The sequence below is a fragment of the Lathyrus oleraceus genome, chromosome 4 (genome assembly GCF_024323335.1).
Source record: "Lathyrus oleraceus cultivar Zhongwan6 chromosome 4, CAAS_Psat_ZW6_1.0, whole genome shotgun sequence".
In the NCBI taxonomy this organism is placed as follows: domain Eukaryota; kingdom Viridiplantae; phylum Streptophyta; class Magnoliopsida; order Fabales; family Fabaceae; genus Lathyrus; species Lathyrus oleraceus.
This window is the reverse complement of record NC_066582.1, coordinates 481,193,827-481,213,003: the sequence shown is the minus strand read 5'-3', so window position 1 is coordinate 481,213,003 and position 19,177 is coordinate 481,193,827. Positions and strand designations below refer to the sequence as shown.

General features: G+C 34.9%; 1 protein-coding gene across 1 annotated transcript; it reads right to left on the bottom strand.

Moving 5' to 3' along the window:
* Positions 1-285: 285 nt before the first annotated feature.
* LOC127076363 (transcription factor MYB26) lies at positions 286-2,356 on the bottom strand. The gene is made up of 3 exons (XM_051017989.1): positions 1,912-2,356; positions 1,650-1,779; positions 286-1,447 (listed from the first exon to the last, which is right to left on the bottom strand). Exons 1-3 carry the CDS (start codon positions 2,231-2,233, stop codon positions 658-660), a joined length of 1,242 nt encoding a protein of 413 aa, XP_050873946.1. The 5' UTR covers positions 2,234-2,356; the 3' UTR covers positions 286-657.
* Positions 2,357-19,177: the final 16,821 nt, after the last annotated feature.

Below are 19,177 nucleotides of genomic sequence, written 5' to 3'. Positions count from 1 at the left end.
ATTCTTATATAATTGTTGCATGCTTCAAAAAGTTCTTATCAAATCATTCAGTATATATGCATGCTGGCCAGTGGCCTCCTAGCTTGGGAACATTTAAGGACACTTTAGCCTTCTATTGACCATTATGATGTAAAGGGCTTTTGTCTTTGTTTCCATGTCGTCATCCAAAAATGTCAGAGAGAGAGAGAAAGAGAGAAAGAGGGAGGGAGAGAGAGAGTGCAATGGAACAAACAACTCTTAATTTAAAGTACACACAAACGGACACATATTTGTTACATGTAGATGTAGCTCTCCATAAATAATATTGATTCACATACTATACTTCAAGGTGACAAACATACATGCATGCATGTAAATGAACCTAAACGTACATCACACATTTATTCAACTTTCAACAAGCATCACTTAATGGAAATACCTAAACTAGCAAGGTTTAGGTTAACAAATAAAATCAAATCTAAACACACTCTTGAAGAAAAAAATACATTAGATAATTAAATGCATATTGATCAACAAATAAATCCCCCATATTGTAAATAGATAAAATCAAATTCATATCCCTTGTTAGAAATTGTAGTCGCGACCGAATTTGACCATATTGATAGAACTTTTTTCAATTGTGCCGCAATATAAAATTTCACAGCATATTTGTAACTACTACGACTGCAACTGCGATTTAAAACGATGATCATGCTCCCATCCTAAAGGAATAATAGGGTTTGTGACTATTTGGCTGCTTGAGGATGGAAATGATGATGACATGAGGGCATCAATGTTATCCAAATGAATGACTTCCACATTTTGATCTTGTGGATAAATAATACTAGGAGTGTAGCATTGAAATTTTGTTGGAGCTTCATGTTCCTTGGAATCGGATGAATCTAGGATGCTACAAACATAATCCTCAAAACTATGATCACTGAGTTTAGGAAAAAAGGTTTCAAGTTCTACCAAGTTGTGATCATATTGTTGCATTAACTTGTTAAGTGGGGTGACATCACTTTTGGAAACTTGATTTTGTAATAGATTATGATTTAGATGAAGAGTTTCACAATTCAAAGGCCATGTATCTTCACAAGGTAAAGGATTAGATATTGGTTGTACTATTTGTGGCATTGGATTTTGAATGTGAAGGAAGTTGGCATTCAAATGGTTATGGATATCTACCTTTGTGTCAATTTGGTGGAAATTGTCTTGTAGATTTTGAGATGAGGTTGGAAGGTATAGGTTATCTTGATGGTGATGATGGTTGAAGTTTTGGATCAAATTAGGGTTTGGGAAAAAACTCTCAAAAAAACCAATATTGTAGGGGGTATGAATATCAGAAATTGTGGTGAAAGATGGAATAATATCATGAGAAAGAATTTTCTTCTTTATGCTTGAATTCCAAAAGTTTTTCACCTCATTATCAGTTCTTCCCGGTAAATGCTTCGCAATCTGAGCCCACCTATCCAAACAATTTAAAATCTTGTTGAGAAAAATCGAATATCAGATTCAAAATGAGAGTAGTGAAAATATTAAATTTAAAAAAATACGGTATTGACTGAATAAACAACATGTCACTTATTTTAGAGTAGAGAGAAGATAAACTAACTCTTGAATTTTGAGAATAATAAATGTTAATGATTCAAATGTAATGGATAATATACCTATTTCCTAGAATGCTATGGAGTTCTATAATGAGTGAAGCTTCTTGATGAGAGAAACTTCCACGTTTCAAATCAGGTCTTAGATAATTGATCCATCTTAATCTGCAACTCTTTCCACATCTTTGCAAACCTATGTATAAATGATTATATAATATGAAGAAACATCTTTGCAAACCTATGTATAAATGATTATATAATATGAAGAAAAAAACATAAAATATTAAAGGAAATTAAATATTAGTGTCCAAGAATATTTTGTTACCAGCAAGTTTTGGAACTGAGCTCCAACAACCATGTCCATAAGTAGTGATGTATTTGATGAGTTTTTCATCTTCTTCAGGAGACCATAAACCTCTTTTCACTTTCTGTTTGTTGCAGCAAGAGTGATGTCCCATGATGATGTCTTGTTTTTGTTTTTCTCTCCTTAGTTTGATGAATAAGTGTGAAATGACAAATACATCCAATATGGACGACAACAATGTTTTATCAACTGTTTTGGTGTTATTTGAAAATGGTGAAATAAATGACAGAGGAAGTTGTATCTTGAATCTTTGGCTTATGTTTAAGAATAGAATAGGTTGCATTAAATGATGAAAAGAATGGTGTGAAGAGAGTAACAGAGAAAAGGATGATATATGCAGAAGAAAGTGTGAGGTGGTGAATCCAATGTGGAAGTTGTACAATGGTGGCCCAATATAATGGTTTATTTGGAAAAGAGATAACTTCAACCTGCAACAGCATGAGAGATATTATAAAAGTAGATAATTTGCTATCATGTAGGGGTGAAAATCGTTCATCCATATCTACATGAATTTACATACTAGTCTACGTGCTAGAGTTTTAAAAAACAGCCGCGGTTGCATAATAGTTTTTACAATTTTGATCGCTATATGTGTTAATATTAATTTTTGTCGTATAAATTAATCATAATGTATTGTTTAATATAAAAACGGTCATAACAATATCAGTATTGATATTTATCGATATTATTTTGTCATAACCGTTTTAGCTGTTGTGAATATTTTTTAAAATTTAGATCAGATCATTTTTTAAATAATATATATATATATATATATATATAATATATATATATATATATATATATATATATATATATATATATATATATATATTATATATATATATATATATATATATTATATATATATTATATATATATATATATATATCTATATAATATATTATATAAAAGTAGAATATTTGTGGGTTGGGGAGTAAATTTAAGTAGAATATGGTAAGAGAACTCATTCTTTCTAAGTACTTAGCATTCATAGCTATTCAGGAGATTAAGATTGGTGAGTTTTCTGATTCTTTTGTGCATGCCTCATGGGGAAACTCTTTTTGTGGTTGGAGTTTTTCCTTATTCTTGGGCAATAATGGTGGTCTCCTTTCTATTTTGTGTAGCTCAAAAGGAACATCTCTTTCTTCCTTTGTTGGACATGGTATCTTTGGTGTGTGTCTAGATCGGGGTATGACTATGACGATTTGTTTCATCGTTAACATTACTCTAAGTGTAATTTGAGAGAGAAAACGGCCCTTTGGAAGGATCTTCTGTTGAGAAGACCAATCTTGGAGGGGATGTTTGGTGTGTACTGAGGAATTTTAACTTCGTCTGTTCATTGGTTGAAAGAATTTGAGGGGGTTTGTTTGTTCCCCTTGTTAGTAATTATGAGGTCTTTGAGTTCAGTAATTTCATCTCTCGATAGAATTTTTACCTGGTACCAACCCTTTGATGGGGTGGCAGGTTGCTTGGATATGATTCTAATTTCAGATGGAGAGTTATGGGGAACGACATCCTAGTGGACCCTGCCTAGAGATGTGTCAGATCAGTGTACAATATTTCTCATATACTTCATTCAGTTGTTTGGTCCTAAGATTTTCTAATTCAATAATCATTGGCTTTCTCATTCATGACTCCTAGACATGGTGTTTAGTAGTTGGTCTAGTTCTCAGTTCTTTGGCTGAGAAGGTTTTATTCTGAAAGAGAAGCTCAAATCTCTCAAAGGTGCTTTGAAATCTTGGAATCTTAAAGTTTTTGGTAACTTAGAATCCCAAATTTCATCCTTAAGAGATAAGGTGAGCTATTTAGATTTGAGAGTTGAGCAAGGTGGGCTTTTAGTGGAAGAAATTGACTCTAGTAAGAAAGTTGTCTCAGATCTTTGGTCCCTACTTTGGATTAAAGATGTCTAACTTTTTCAAAGGTATGGAGTCAAGTTTCTTAAGGAGTGTAATGCCAACAATGGTTTCTTTCATGCATATATCAAGAGTTGGTCTAGAATGAATGGTGTATCAACTCTTAAGGTAGATGATGCGTAGGTAAAGAGGGTGTTGGAGATTCCGAAAGTGGTGGTTAACTATTTTCTAATCATTTTAGAGAATTTCTCCTTGGTCAGCCTAGGTTCGATGAGGTATTTTCCCCATCTATTTTGGAGGAGGACTTTGTCAGTCTTACCGCCTCATTTCTCTCCTCTAAGATTGATTGGGCCGTCAGTTAGTGTGTTGGGAACAAGAGCGTTGGTCCAGATGGTTTTGATTTCTACTTTTTAAACAGATCTTGACCTCTTCTCAAGGATGAGTTGGGATTATGTTAGAGCAATTCCATTAGTTTGTTTCTCTTCCTCATGGTTTTTTTTAACTTACTTTGTGACTTTGATCCCTAAGGCCGACTATCCTTCTCAGATAGGTGGTTTTTGGCCCATATAATTTCTTTGGTAGGTTCGCTTTATAAACTCATTGTCAAAGTTTAGTAGAGATCCTTTCTAGGTTATGGATAAGCTAATTTCTTTTAGCTAGTCAATGTTTATTAAGGATAAGATTCTTGTGGATGGAGTAGTTTTTGTGAATGAGCTGGGTGGATCTAGCAAAGAAGAGCAAAAAGTCTTGCTTTAGTTTTAAAGTGGATTTTGAGAAAGATTATGATTTGGTTAGTTGGTACTTTTTGGATTATATGCTTTATAGGTATGGTTTTAATGATAAGTCAGGAGATTGGATTTGTGCTTGTGTTTTTTCTGGTAATCATGCGGTCTTGGTTAACGATTGCCTGACCCATGAAATTATCATTTAAAAGTGGGCTAAAGCAAGGCGTTCTCCTGGATCCCTTCCTTTTTCTCTTGGTAGCTGAAGGTTTGAATGAGTTATATTCTAGGGCTATGGAAATAGAAACTTCTTTTAGGTCTCCGTGTGGGCTCCTCAGATTTGACGATCTATAATCTTCAATATGCGGATGACACACTAATTCAAGCAGATGCCTCAGTTGAAAATCTATGGTCCATCAAGGCTATCCTCCGAGCGTTTGAGTTAGCTTGAGGCATGCGGGTAAATTTTTCTAAGAGTAGTCTCATTGGAGTGAATTTGATCCTGTTTTTCTTGACCTAGCTTTTGACTTTCTTCACTATCAACAAGGTTCCCTTCCGTTTAAGTATCTTGGTCTCCTGTTGGGAGCGAATCCCCGTTTGTCCTCTACGTGGGAACCTCTAGTTAGTCTCATCACTAGGAGGCTTCAATCATGGAGGCACATATAAGTATCCCTAGAAAGGTAGGTGGTTATTCTTAATTATATTCTTAATGTTATTCTTATCTTCTACATATCTTTTTTAAATATGTCTATTAAGGTTTAGAAGCGGATTGTGAAATTCAAAGGAGGTTTTTGTGGGGTTGTGTGATAAGGGGGTCAAATATCTCTTGGGCTAGGTGGTATGATGTCTGCAATCCTAAAAAGCTTAGGGGACTTGGTGTTTGTGACCTTCAGTTGGTTAATTTGGCCCTGTTAGATAAGTGGAAGTGGCGGTTGATCTTTGGAGACTCTGGTGTATGGTGATGTATTTTATCTACTATATATGGCGTTAGTCCGACAACTTCTATGTTAGAAGGTAAAACTTCCCGCCTCCACTCTGTGTCTCCTTGATGGAGAGGCGTGTCCCTCCTCGGTGCTAAAGGAGAGGATCCCTCAGACTGATTTCAGGATAGTGTTGTTAAGGAAGTTGGGCCTGGTCTTCTCACTAAGTTTTGGAAATATCCATGGCTTGGGGATACTCCTATTAGAGGTAAGTTTCGTCGGCTTTTTTCAATCTTTGATCAGAAGAATTGTTCAGTGAGAGAGGTTGGTAAGTGGGCAGGGCAATCTTGGATTTAGGATTTTAAGTGGAAAAGATCTCATATTTTTGAGCATGAACATATCTTGATATCTTATCTTCATTTAGTATTTAGGGATTTATCCCTTCCTCCAAGCCTCATAGGTACTTGTGGAGACATTATAAAGATGAATTTTATTCTGCGCCTTTGTGTATGATTTCCTTCTCTCTTGTGAGCTCCCTAGAGATGGTTAGGTGTCGTTTTTGGGATCGTTCTTCCTAGTATTTATTATAGTTGGGCCCTTTCTAAAATAATATATTTTTTGTGGCAACTAATGCAAGATAGGATCCCGATCAGAGAGAATTTACTCAAGAGGGGTGTATTCATTAGGTTGGAGGGTGCATATTGCCCTTTCTGTTCAATGTTCCTATAGTCATCCTCCCATCTTTTTGTAGCTTGTGAAGTAGTGGTATCTGTCTGGTATAACATTTTTAGGTAACTGGAATAGTGTGTAGCTATACCAAGGGAGTCTCTGGAATAAATTAATCAATGTTTTCTTTGATCGACAATATATGAAGATTATTACAAAAATACAACATCATTATATGAGATAGATTGTAAGGGCGAAAAAATATTTTGTTCAAAGTTGAAGAACATTGAAGATTTTTTCTGTCTTGCAATCCATCTAAAAGAATGACGCGTAAGACTTTGAAACGACTACATATAAGTTAGATTTTTAATAAAATTTGATTAACAAGTATTTTTATAATAAAATATGATAATAAAATCCATCGATTATTAAATATAATCGAAGGTATAGATAATTAATTTAAAAATTAAAAATTAAATAAAAAAAAGACACAACTTTTAAAGAAATAAAAACATAAACTGATGTTACTGAGATCCGAAGTATGTCCCGAATTATTTTTTTCCTCGGTTATATTTAGAAATCGAAAGAATATGTGATATTTATTTATAAAAGAAATATGACGCTCCTTGATCTTTTATCTCGGTTTTTGATTGGATGAGGTGTAAATGTTGTCATAAAATATATTATTTATAGTTTGTGTTATTAATATATATATATATATATTATATAATATATATATATATATAATATATAATATATATATATATATATATATATATATATTATATATATATATATATATATATATATATATATATATATATATATAATTTCTTAAAAAAACTAAAAATAAGTTTGTTTAAAACAAATATATGATAGACTAGATTAAAAAAAATTGACAGGAGGGGGCTTTAATCTTACAAAGTTTAATTCAAGCTAACGTATTTCTATCATTATAGTAGAGTATGAAAATATTATAGCATATTTTCAAACTTAAAATTTGATGTGAAGTATTCTCACAAACATGGTAAAACTTATGAAAAGATACTAACAATTCAAATTATAGATTCTTCTATTGCAGAGGATGCTATCATTGCTGAGTAGAATTACCGGTTTGTACAGCCATCTGTGGTAGCAGTTTGGTCCTACCTTGAACACATGAATAAAGTTTTCAACAAGTTGGTAAAACTTGATGATTTACCTCTAACTTTTGTCTTTGTCTAGGATTTAAACGGTTGAGATTGTACTTCAATCCAATGGTGTAATTGATTAGATATGAATGATTCTTTTAAATTATTGGAATTCATTCTTTTAGCTGTATGGTAAAAAAACTATAAAAGATAGCAAAATGAAAAGATACTTTTATAAAAAAATGTTGCATGCATGTATAAATTATAAAAGACCTAGCATGAAAAAAAGCACTGTGAGTAACTAAAGGTGGAGTTAAGTGGGCAAGAAGAGAGGACATGGTCCTACACTATATACACAAGAATAGCTACTGCAAAAGTCTCTCAGCTTTTCCACAATATATGTCCTCCATACTAGCTTATATATCAAGGGTAAAACATAATAATCAGTTTTTTTTTTCATTACTAAACTTATTTTCTCCTTACTTTTATAAAAAGAAACTAATGATCCAATGACCACTTTAAAAAAAAGTTATGACTTTATATTTCAATCTTGAATAGTCACACTTTAAAAAAAAATCAAATGTCAACTTTATATTTGAATCTTGAATAGTTACACTTTTTTTTAAAATTTAAATGTCAACATGTGTAAGAATAACATATTATCAGTATTATTATAATTGGAGGTACGATAGAATATTTTCAGAAAAATGTGACTTTAAACCACACTTTAAGGAAGGTGTTAAATGGTTTATCACATTGATTTTGCTCTAGAATGTTGTTGGAGTGAAGGAAGAGTAAGATGTTCGTGGATGTATAGTTAGTGACGCATATGAGGTGAAATGTCACTCAAAGAGAGTGAGTTTTAAAACCATCTATTGGGTCTATACATCTAATAAAGTAGGATTGTTACATATTGGACCATTGATAAATAGAGAGGCTTCAAGTTATCAATCACATAGATGAAATGACAGGTGATGCATTTGGGGTGAATGTGGCTTATGACGAACTTCAAGATTTTGATGTGGAAGAGCTCCCGAATGAGAAATCGCAAAATTTTTACCAATTGTTGAAAGAAAGAAATACACCATTGTTTGAGGGGTGTTTCGATTATAGACTATCAATGTGTGTGAGACTCTTGGTTGCCAAGTTAAATTAGAATATTCTTGATCAACGATTGAAATTCTCTGCAAAAAATGATGTTTGACGCTACTCTTGTGAAAGTAAATATGCCTACGAGTTATTATGATGCAAAGAGAAAGATGTCAAAGTTGTGACTATAAGTAAAAAAGATTGATTGTTGCATTGGAGTTTATGTATTGTTTTATGATATTGAGTTTGGTACAAATGATGGAGCATTGAAGGAATGTAAATTTTGTAAGATTTCAAGGTTATTTAGTTAATAATAAAAATAATTGATCATAAGAAAAAATGAGTGGTAATGAAGTCTGTGTTTTATCTACCAATAATACTAAGATTTCAGAGAATATTTGCATCAATGCATAGTGCGAGTTAAATGACATGGCTTCATACAAACAGAAATAGTTCAGGCATAATGAGACATCCATCTGATGGTGAAGCACGAAAATACTTTGATCGAATACATTCTAAATTCGTCATAGAATCTAGAAATGTCAGACTTAGATTATGCTCTGATGGTTTTACTCTATATATTCAAGCCTCAACATTTGCATATTCTTGTTGGTCAGTTATTGTTACCCCTTATAATCTCTCTCGTGAGATGTGCATGAAAAAACCTTACATATTTTTGACATGTCTCATTCTAGGACCGTCAAGTCTAAGAGTCGTAATTTGTGTATATGGACAACCTTTGATTGATGATCTGAAGAGGTTTTAGATTGGAGAATGGATATATGATATATCTTGTAAACAAAACTTTTTTATGCGAGTTGCTTTTATGTGGATAATTAGCGACTTTCCTACATATGACATATTGCCTGGTTGGGGTATACATGGCAAAAAGAGGTGTTCTCATTGCATGGGACACTCATAAGCGTTTACTTTGAAAAGTGGTAGAAAAAGTTCATACGTTGACTATCACCGCAGGTTATTACCCACAAACCATGTATTTAGAAGAAATAATAATGCTCTTAGAAAAGGAGGAAAGGTAACAGATCTTCCACCCCCTCAAGTGTCATCGACTGAAGTATGGAATAGAGTTTGTGAACTAACAAAATTCACTGATTACGGAAAAGCTTACACAATTTCAAGATACGAGGATAAACCTAATTGGACAAAAAATAGTAGTTTTGGGGACCTCATTTATTGGGAGGATGGTTTGTTGTGACATAATCTTAATGTTATGCATATTGAGAATAATTTTTTTGATAATGTATTTAATATAATAATGAGAAGGCTAGAAAGGTCTTAGAACTTTTGTGTAATTGAAAAAACCTGGAGTAGAAACCTCAACCTAATGTAAAATTATTAAATCCCAATGAAAATTACAATCTAACTCCTCAATAAGCTAAATCACTTTACCAGTGTTTATTCTTCTAACTTAGCAAGAAGTGGCGACGCCAAAAATGGGAAGTTACATATAACGAAAAGTCATGTTTTCATGGAACGATTACTTCCCGTTATTATTAGTTCAATACCCAACCATGTGCTTAGTCCACTAACTAAAGTATTCAATTTTTTCAAAGACATTTGTGCATCAACGTTAAGAGTTCCTTTCATTCTTGATAATTTGGAACAAGTTTTTATGCTAGGTTTCTTTGATTCTATGGAGTATTTTCCTGTGCATGTTGCATATGAAGCTTTCCTTGGTGGATTTGTTTAATATATATGGATGTATCCATTTGAAATATATTCATGGGTAATTCAAAGTGATTTGTAAAAAATAAGGCAATATATGAGGTTCAATATATGCATATAGGGTGTACACGGGTTTGGTTTGATCGGATTTGCCCTAACCCGTTACCCGTCCAGTTCAAACTTCAATGGAATGGGTTCATCACCCAACCTGGAATTTCACATTCAAAACCAACCCAAACTAACTAGTTCATTTATGGGTTGAGTTGAGTTCGCGGGTTATGTTTCAAATAAAAATAATTTTTTAAATAATTTTTTTATCTATAAAAAATTATAGCACAATTCAATACAATTACATTAATTTCTAACACTCAAATTAGATGAAACACGTCGTATAATATATAATAAAATTCATCTACATGACATAACACTTGATAACGGCAAAAAAATTCTACAAGACACGTTATTTTCATAAAATAGGTAAGTTAGAAATGAAACAAAAGACACGTTACAAGACACGTTATTGGTCTAGTAGTAGTATTGACGTTGAATATTTATTTTGGCGAAATTGTGGTTAGTAGTGAGATATTAATTTTATATTTTCATTTAAAATAATAATAATAAAAATAAGAAATCACTAATGTTACATCAACGAATTAGGTCAACGGGTACACGGGTTGAGATACTCAAACTCGATATCTGAACCAAAAATATACGGGTTATTGCAGATTGTGTTGGATATACCCGTAAATGAACAGGTTTGGGTAATTTATGGGTTGGTTCGGTTTAGGTAAGCGGGATCGTGAGTCGACCCTCACCCATGAACACCTTTATATTCACATGTTGGCTCTTATTCAATCATATGATGTTGACTCCAGGAATCATAAGGAACACAATTGATGTTAGTGAAAGAAGTCAGTTTGCTTTATCAATCTTCGGTTGTCCCACTCATCCTTCTGGAAAGTTGAGTTGTCATTGTCTGATTGAAAAAGAATTACAATATGCCCATGTTCATGTGTTAATTAATTGCGTTGAAGTTAAACCATATCCCGAGTATGTATATTAAGTACATATTTATTTTGATCACCTTGGATATAATACTTATTACCTTCTAGCTTATATTGTATTTTGATATATGACATTTAATACATACTATTTCCAAAACACGGGTGAACAAGCATCTACTAGTTACATACATGCTTATTTTCCAGCATGGTTCAAGCAACAATTATCATACATTGTTGCTCCAAATCTAGCAATACTGTATTTGAGAAGCTTGCATGAAGGCCCTCATCAACATGTAAATGAATGACACATATACTTTGTGAATGAATATAAATTTCACACTCAAATATAGACATAAGAAAATAAACCCATAAATAGTGGTGTATTCGTAAAAGGAGTTACTGAGGGTGGAAAATATGACTTCTATGGTGTTGTTACACAAATTTACGAGTTGGTATACAATTATACGTACTCTGGAAATAAAATTGTTTTGTTTTATTGTGATCCATCTTCCAGAGGGACTAAAATAGATAAAGAAAACTATAACACTGTTGAAATTCAAATGGATATAAAGTACAAATAGTGTGACCCTTTCGTAATGGCCCATACTATTAGGAAAGTTTATTACGTACCATATTGTAACACCTCAAAATTTGCCCTCCTCTCTGGGGACTAGCATCATATATTGCATTGCATTTTTAGGTCATTAGGCATTGCATATTGCATATCATGTGGTTACATTGTGCAAGCCATCTTCCCAAGTCTTGATCAGAAGATAAGAGGTGGAGATACAAGCTAGGGTTTCATTGGACTGGTCATTGATCATCTGAGGATGTGGAGGTCCAAATTAGGGTTTCATGATTCTCAAAGGATATTGGTCTTCATCTTGATTACAATGATTCATCATCATCATCATGGTTTGATTTCATCAGGTGTTGGATCAGATTCTTTGAGATTAGGGTTTGGACCACTGGTCAACCCTAATCAGTTGCATTGGGCCAGTCAGGGCATGATCAGGAGATGGGGTCTATGAGGTATGTGAGGATCATTATTTGATTTTATGGAGATTATTGAGGCTAGGGTTTCATCCTTGAGCCATTTCATCAGAAGATTGGAGCTCAGATTGATCTATGCATTGCCAAATTCATCTATCAGTTGAAAAAGTCAACTGTGGTCAACTGTACATGATTTTATGGATTTGGAGGTGGAAATGAGTTGGATACACTTCATTCATGTTGGAACAAGTGTTATTTGACATTTCAAAGCTCAAGAGTGGAGAAAATCAAGTCAGGACAAGAATTGCCAAAAATAGAAAGTGACTTGTAATTGGAGTTTCCAAAAATGGAAAGTTTTTGACCTCAAAATTACATGTCCAAGGAAGCTTCAAATGAAAATTTGTTCAACATGAAAGTTGTAGATCTTGTTCTCACCTTTCCAAAAAGTCCAAGAACTTGAAAATCCCATGTATGGTTGGCAAGTTATGGTCCATTCAATTTCAAAAATGACCCATAATTAGAGGGGCATAACTTCTACATGGAAGGTCCAAATGGGATGATCTCTTTATGTGAAAACTCCATTTGACATGTACTTTCATGGTGCATAATTGGAGTTCATCAAAAATGGTCAATGCAAAAAGTCAAATTTCAAGTGTACAATTAAAGATCCAAGGGCAAAATGGTCCAACTTGAGAAATAATGAGAATTTTTGAGTGGGGATTTTTGCAACATCTCACAAATGCAATTTGAAAATGGTTGGAATGGTCATAACATGTCAAGGTCTCATATTTGGTCAAGTCACTTTTGAACTTCACTTGAAAAATGCATAAAGTGCCATGACATAGTGAAAATGCAAATTATACATCCAATGGCCATGGGACAAGTTTCAACACATCACACATGTCATTTTGAGAGTGTATGAGCTGTCAATGAGCTGTCACAGGGCCTGTGGTGAAATGGCATTTTTGCCCTTGCTTAAGAAAATGACATTTTGCTAATCACTTGCACTTTTGCTAATTGGATGATTAAGAGTTGATTAATTGGAAGTATATATTCATAATCATAACTAACTTCTGATTAGAGGCACATTTCACAAGAATTCAACAAACTTTTGGCTCCAAATTCTCCAAATTCTTCAAGAAGCTTCAAGAGCAAGATCCATTGGAACTTCTTCATTTCTTCACCAAATCGTGTGATTTTTCTTGCTACCTCCTCCATTCATCTTCTTCCTCAACTGTTTTGGCTATTCATCATCCAAATCATCACCAAACGCAACTGTTCACTCTTGATGCATCAATGGCATTTGGAATTTTCGTGCACTAGGAGCTACTTCAACTGAACCTAACGCTTCTATTCATCTTCCCTAACACCTTACTTCAACTGTTTTTGGAAATTGGAGCGCAACACATCAAAATTCATCACTGCCTTCCAATTAAGGTGAGATTTCGAATCTCACGATTTTTTCAATTGTTATATGTGTTTTGAAGAGTGATTAACATAGAATGCAATGCTGCAATTGGTTTGTGAATTGATGAAACATAGTTCGAGTTATCTTGATTTGAAGTTAGGATGTGGAAACCTAAGTTGCTCGATTCAGGGAATATAGGAAGAATTGGACAAAACCATTGGCATATTTGTAATCCTGACATTGAGACCTTTCCAACGAGTATTAGTTTGTAGATTTTGGTTAGGGTTTGATGTTCATGTGTTCGTCCCCAAATCTGGAAAATGTTGATGAAGATGATGAGAATTCTGGAAAATCCTTGAGTTTGATCCGTTTTTTTGCTTTGCCGTTTTCAAATCCTGTTTCCCGCGGAAGCCTTCCAATCACGCGCTTCCACCTCAATTAGTGATGTTGTGTCGTTTTGGACCGGCCAGGCTTAATTACCATCGTGCCATTGGCAATAATTAAAATCATTTTAATTAATAAAACATTTAGATAATTATTTAATAATTCATTTAAACTTAGAAAAATTCATAAAAAATTAATGGAAAGTCAGAAAAATATGAGGATTTTTTTTATAGTTCCCATTTTTCCTCTAGAATTTTATGGACATGATTTTACAAGTTGTGCATGATGAAATGTTGACTTTGCCTAGGGATGTTTGACTTGTGTGCATTTTGTATACATTTTACCATTTTCATTGTGAAATGCTCATACATTAAAAGAAATTCCTAAAATTTTTTGTGCTCATTCTGGACATGTTGATGGTGATTTACATATAAAGTTTGTGATTTTTGGATACCTGAGGAGTGAGTTATGATTTTTTGAATCTAGGTGTGACAATTTGTGTCACACCTAGCTAGGTCAACTTTCTGGATTTATTTGCATGACCTATGATTGTTGGAATGGATTGAAATTTTGCATGGATGATTATTGATATGTTGAGATGTGATGTGAATTTTTATGGATTTTTTCTATGGCATTTTCAATTTGATTGATATTTTTCATCTCTGTTGGTTAATTGTGCAAGCTTATGTGACACATGTTTGTATATCTTGTGTGAAATTCTCATATGGTTTTAGATGAATGTGAAATTTGGTATGCTGGTTATAGACACATTGTAGGACATCCCTGTTTTGGTCCCATTCATTTCTTAAATGTTCTCACTGACTTATGAATTTTTGAAGTGAATGTTTGTGTTGATACCATGAATTGGCTTGAATAATTGTGTCTGGATTTCTTGATTTTCATTGACCTAGTTCCTTTTGTCCAATTGAGCTGAAAATTGACATGCTATACCCTGAATATGTCCTGTTTAGGTGTGAATTATTTGAGGATTTTTGGAATTATTTTGGTATGCTTTTGATGGAATTCATTCTGTTTGGACATTGGATGTTGCATTTGACCTAGTTTGACTTGTTTTGGTCATGAAATAATATTGATGAATGATATGAGCATGGGACCAATTGCATTTGCTTTCTATTTGCATTAATTTGGTTTTGGTTGAGAATTGTTTGCTGTTTAGAATTTTTTCTCCCTTTTGGACCCTAGGCTTGGCCTAGTGGTCTAGTTTCTCACATTTGGTTTGACTTTTCAGGATGAAATGCACAAAGCTTAAGGAGAATGATTCAAGTCAATAAAATTGAATTTATTTGATGTGGAGAACTAACATAACTTTGTTTTGTAGGTTGTGAAGCTTGAGCTTGAGCTTGTATCTTGCGTTTATGTGCTTGTGTTGTTTGTATAGTCTGACTGATTAACATTTGCTGTTTATCGTTGTCTGTCTGAGTACTGATGATACTTGATTGATTTCAGGTACATTTAGTCGCTTACAGTTCTTTAAGAACTTGCTTGCTGCTGCTTGGTTTTTAAACCACTTGAGGTAGGACTTCTACTCTTCATGTAGTCTGGAAGACCCGGCCTGTTACTTGGCCGGGCAACTGTCTGAAGTCCTCCTTAAGAGGCGATGTTTGTGATTGTTTAATATTGTGCCCAAGCAGGTGAAGTCCTCTATGAGGCAATTGGTGGAAGCCAAGGGATATACAATCTATCCCCCACTATTCTGTGAGTCGTCCCTCTGCTCACACGGCTGTGTGTTGATGCATTGGGACACAAACCCAAGATCTTGTGCTGTTGCACAATCGAGTCAGAGTCTTTGAGCGTAGAAGGGTCCCTCCATTCTGGACCCACGCTCCTTTGTCTGAAGCTCTCCCTGGTTAGGGATAAGAGCTGTGAAGTCTAATCTTCACTCACCTTTCATCTGCTTCACCTTAGCCTCGTAATGGCAAGGTTAAGAGCGAATGCTACCCATGTACAGACGACTTGCTTCGGCAGTCAAACCCATTGTTTGAGCCTCACTTGATTGGTTATAGTGTGTGCTATGTGAATATTTGTTTGAAATGCTTGTTTTATTTTGATTGATGCCTGTATGCTTGTATGCTTGCTTTCTTCCTGGATAGGATTAGCTTGCAGTTGTGCAAGTAGGTAGAAACCTGAACGTAGGGTAATGATGCATGACAACACTAGGCTCGAGTCCAGCTCCCTGGTAGTGTGTCTTCCCTCAGTTTCTGGCTAGATTTTCTTTCCCTTGAGGGGGAACTACATCGCCCTGATCCTCGTTCCAGACTAGGTATGTAGGCAGGAGGTCGGGCGAGACCTCTCCGGGCACCTTTTTTTCTTTTTGTGTGTGTTTACTTGTCATCTGATTGTGTCTGTTTGGTTCGGATGCTGACGTAAGTCCAGGGATTGGCTGTCGGGCTCCACGTTGGCCCTTTTGAGTGTGTTTTGGTTCGGATGCTGACGTAAGTCCAGTGATTGGCTGTCGGGCTCCACGTTTGCCCTTCTTGTGTATGTTTGGTTCGGATGCTGACGTAAGTCCAGTGATTGGCTGTCGGGCTCCACGTTTGCCCTTCTTGTGTATGTTTGGTTCGGATGCTGACGTAAGTCCAGTGATTGGCTGTCGGGCTCCACGTTTGCCATCTGTTTATGTGTTTTGTGTTGTTTGGCGTGCGTAAGCCGAACTACAGTGGCTCTGATTCTTGTTCCAGACAAGATATGTAGGCATAGGATGCGACGTCCTATCGAGCTCGCTTCTTCTAACCCCACCTGCGTTCCCTGTGTGTGTGTGATGTTTAGCAACCTTTTCTTTATTTTAGAACGTGGATCCCGTCGAGTACGACGGACGTGAGGGGTGCTAATACCTTCCCCTTGCGTAACCGACTCCCTTACCCTTTCTCTTTGGTCGCGAGACCACGTCTTTTCCAGGTTTCTCTGAGCGTTTCCTTTCCCTATTTTGGGATAAATAACGCGCAGTGGCGGCTCTGTGTTGTGTTTTTATTTGAGTCCCGCCGGTTGTTTTTCGCGGATGCGACACATATCCTTCAATTTGGAAACATAAACGAGGATGATGTGTTGTAATCAAGTCCAAATCAATGGATCATATTGAAACTGACGATCTACTGGAAGATGTTTCATACCAAGATGATGATGATATTTCACCAATTAATAAGGTGATTTAAATTGAAGATATTACAAGTTTGTGTGATACTGTAGTTGAGAGCTGATCACACAGAATCACACCGTGTTTTTGACTCGGATTTCACATGTTTATTAGGTCTTTATTATCATTTTGCTTGTGTTATGCTCTCTTTTATGTTGTTTTCAGATATTTAGCTCTTTCAGGACCTTTTTAGAAGAAACGAAGAAAAAAGACCAAAAAATAGGGTTTTTTTGGCTAATATTGTACACATGGCGTTATGCATGACGACCGCTATAGGAGAAGCCATGACACATCAACCCTCAACCAGGAGGTAACCACCACGACCCCATGAACTTTCCCATTCACACACATGGCGAGCGCCATGAAGGGGTGGCGGGCGCCACCTTTGTATTTCACGTTCCCACTAAGGAGAAGTTGAAGGGCATCATGGTCTTTACAAGCTGCTGAATTCCTCTATAAATAGGCCGTTCTGGTTCATTTCCAAATCATCCGACATAGTTTACAACACTAAGACTATATTATCATCTGTAAAAGCGGTAATCCGTCACATCGAGGGGTTATCGCACCGTAGTGTAATTGAGTTGGAGCACTTTGATTTTGCTGTTGTCTTTATCTTCAAAGTCAAAGGTTTATTTTCCTTGTACCAGATTTAAAGCCTCTGTTTGGAGCAGGTTCTAATTTAATCGCTTTTATTTATTTTACTTGTCATGCTTTACTTTATTTAATTTCTTGCTATGTTTTACTTTATTTAATTTCTTGCCATGCTTTACTTTATTTAATTCCTGTCATTGTCTTTACTTTATTTAAATTTCTCGCCATTATCTTTATTGCTCGTTTTAATTATTTTACACACTTTACTTGTTCTTTACGCCTTACATTCTAAAACAACTTTTCATTATGATCAATATCGTTGTGTTTGTTTGTATTACCATGTCTGGCTAAATCTTTCAAAGGTTAGAATGTAAGGATCGCGGTTAAAGAGATGTTTCACATATTGAATATGTAGAAATGTTTTAAAGGTTGTTTTGATTTTTAATTCGAATTTTCTGAAACAAACTTGGTTAGTTTTAACTACTCAAGGAGTGCGAAAGCACCATAACTTAGTTAACTAGGAATTTTTATCACTTTAAGGAAAAACGATTTATGAAACTGTTTTCGGACGCGTTGATAGATTTAAAATCAGGAAACTCCTTGGGTAAACTTTCCAAATCAAAATCACTTTTCAACTAAGTTTACGAGTCTTATTTCTTAAAAATAAGTTTACTACTTTAGCGTTCTGCGCACCTTTTATAAGTGACAATAAAAGGCCTTAATTTAAGGGTAAACTCGGTTCTGAATAGGCGAAAGCAACAGTTCCTGTTACATGGATTCTTTTCAAGAGTAGAAAATATTGCCCCCTAAGTAGTTTTATTTAGACAATCGAAACATCGTTTAACTGACGTAAAATACATTCAAACCTGTCTTTATCTGCACTGTATTTATTATTTTCTTTATTTACTATTATGTTGCAACATCAATATCTCTTTTATACCGCCTTAGATAAACATCGTAACGATAGTAATTGATAGATTGACGATTTGGTCTTTGTGGAATCAATATTCTTTTATCTTACTCTGACGCGATTGGTGCACTTGCGAATAGAGCGATCAAGTTTTTGGCGCCGTTTCCGGGGACCAACTTCGTCAAATTTCGTACCCTGTTGTTACACCGTCTAGACTAAGGCATTATTAGCTGGTAAATGCGAAGAACCCGTAGTACCGAAAATTTAGTAGATCCTTTAGCGGAACCCGAACGTTACACTCGTACACGCCTCTTACTCATCCGAATTAAGAAAGCTATGGCCGAGAATCGCGACCGGAGACCTCTTAAGGAATATGTCCAACCCTCTGACGAGGAACCTAGTTCTAGTATAGTAAACCCCCTCATTCCTGCCAACAATTTCGAACTAAAACCGTCTTTACTGCAATTAGTGCAACATAACCAATTCGCGGGTCTCACTACTGAGAAGCCAAATCAACATTTAAAAGTCTTTATCCAACTGGCCGACACCTTTAAATCCAACGGTGCTTCACCTGATGCGATTCGTTTAAGATTATTTCCTTTCTCCCTCAGGGATAGAGCACGTTCATGGTTGGATTCACTTCTAGCTAACTCAATAACTACCTGGGAAGACCTTAGAAGAGTATTCCTTGCTAGATATTTTCCCCCCAGTAAGTCTGTT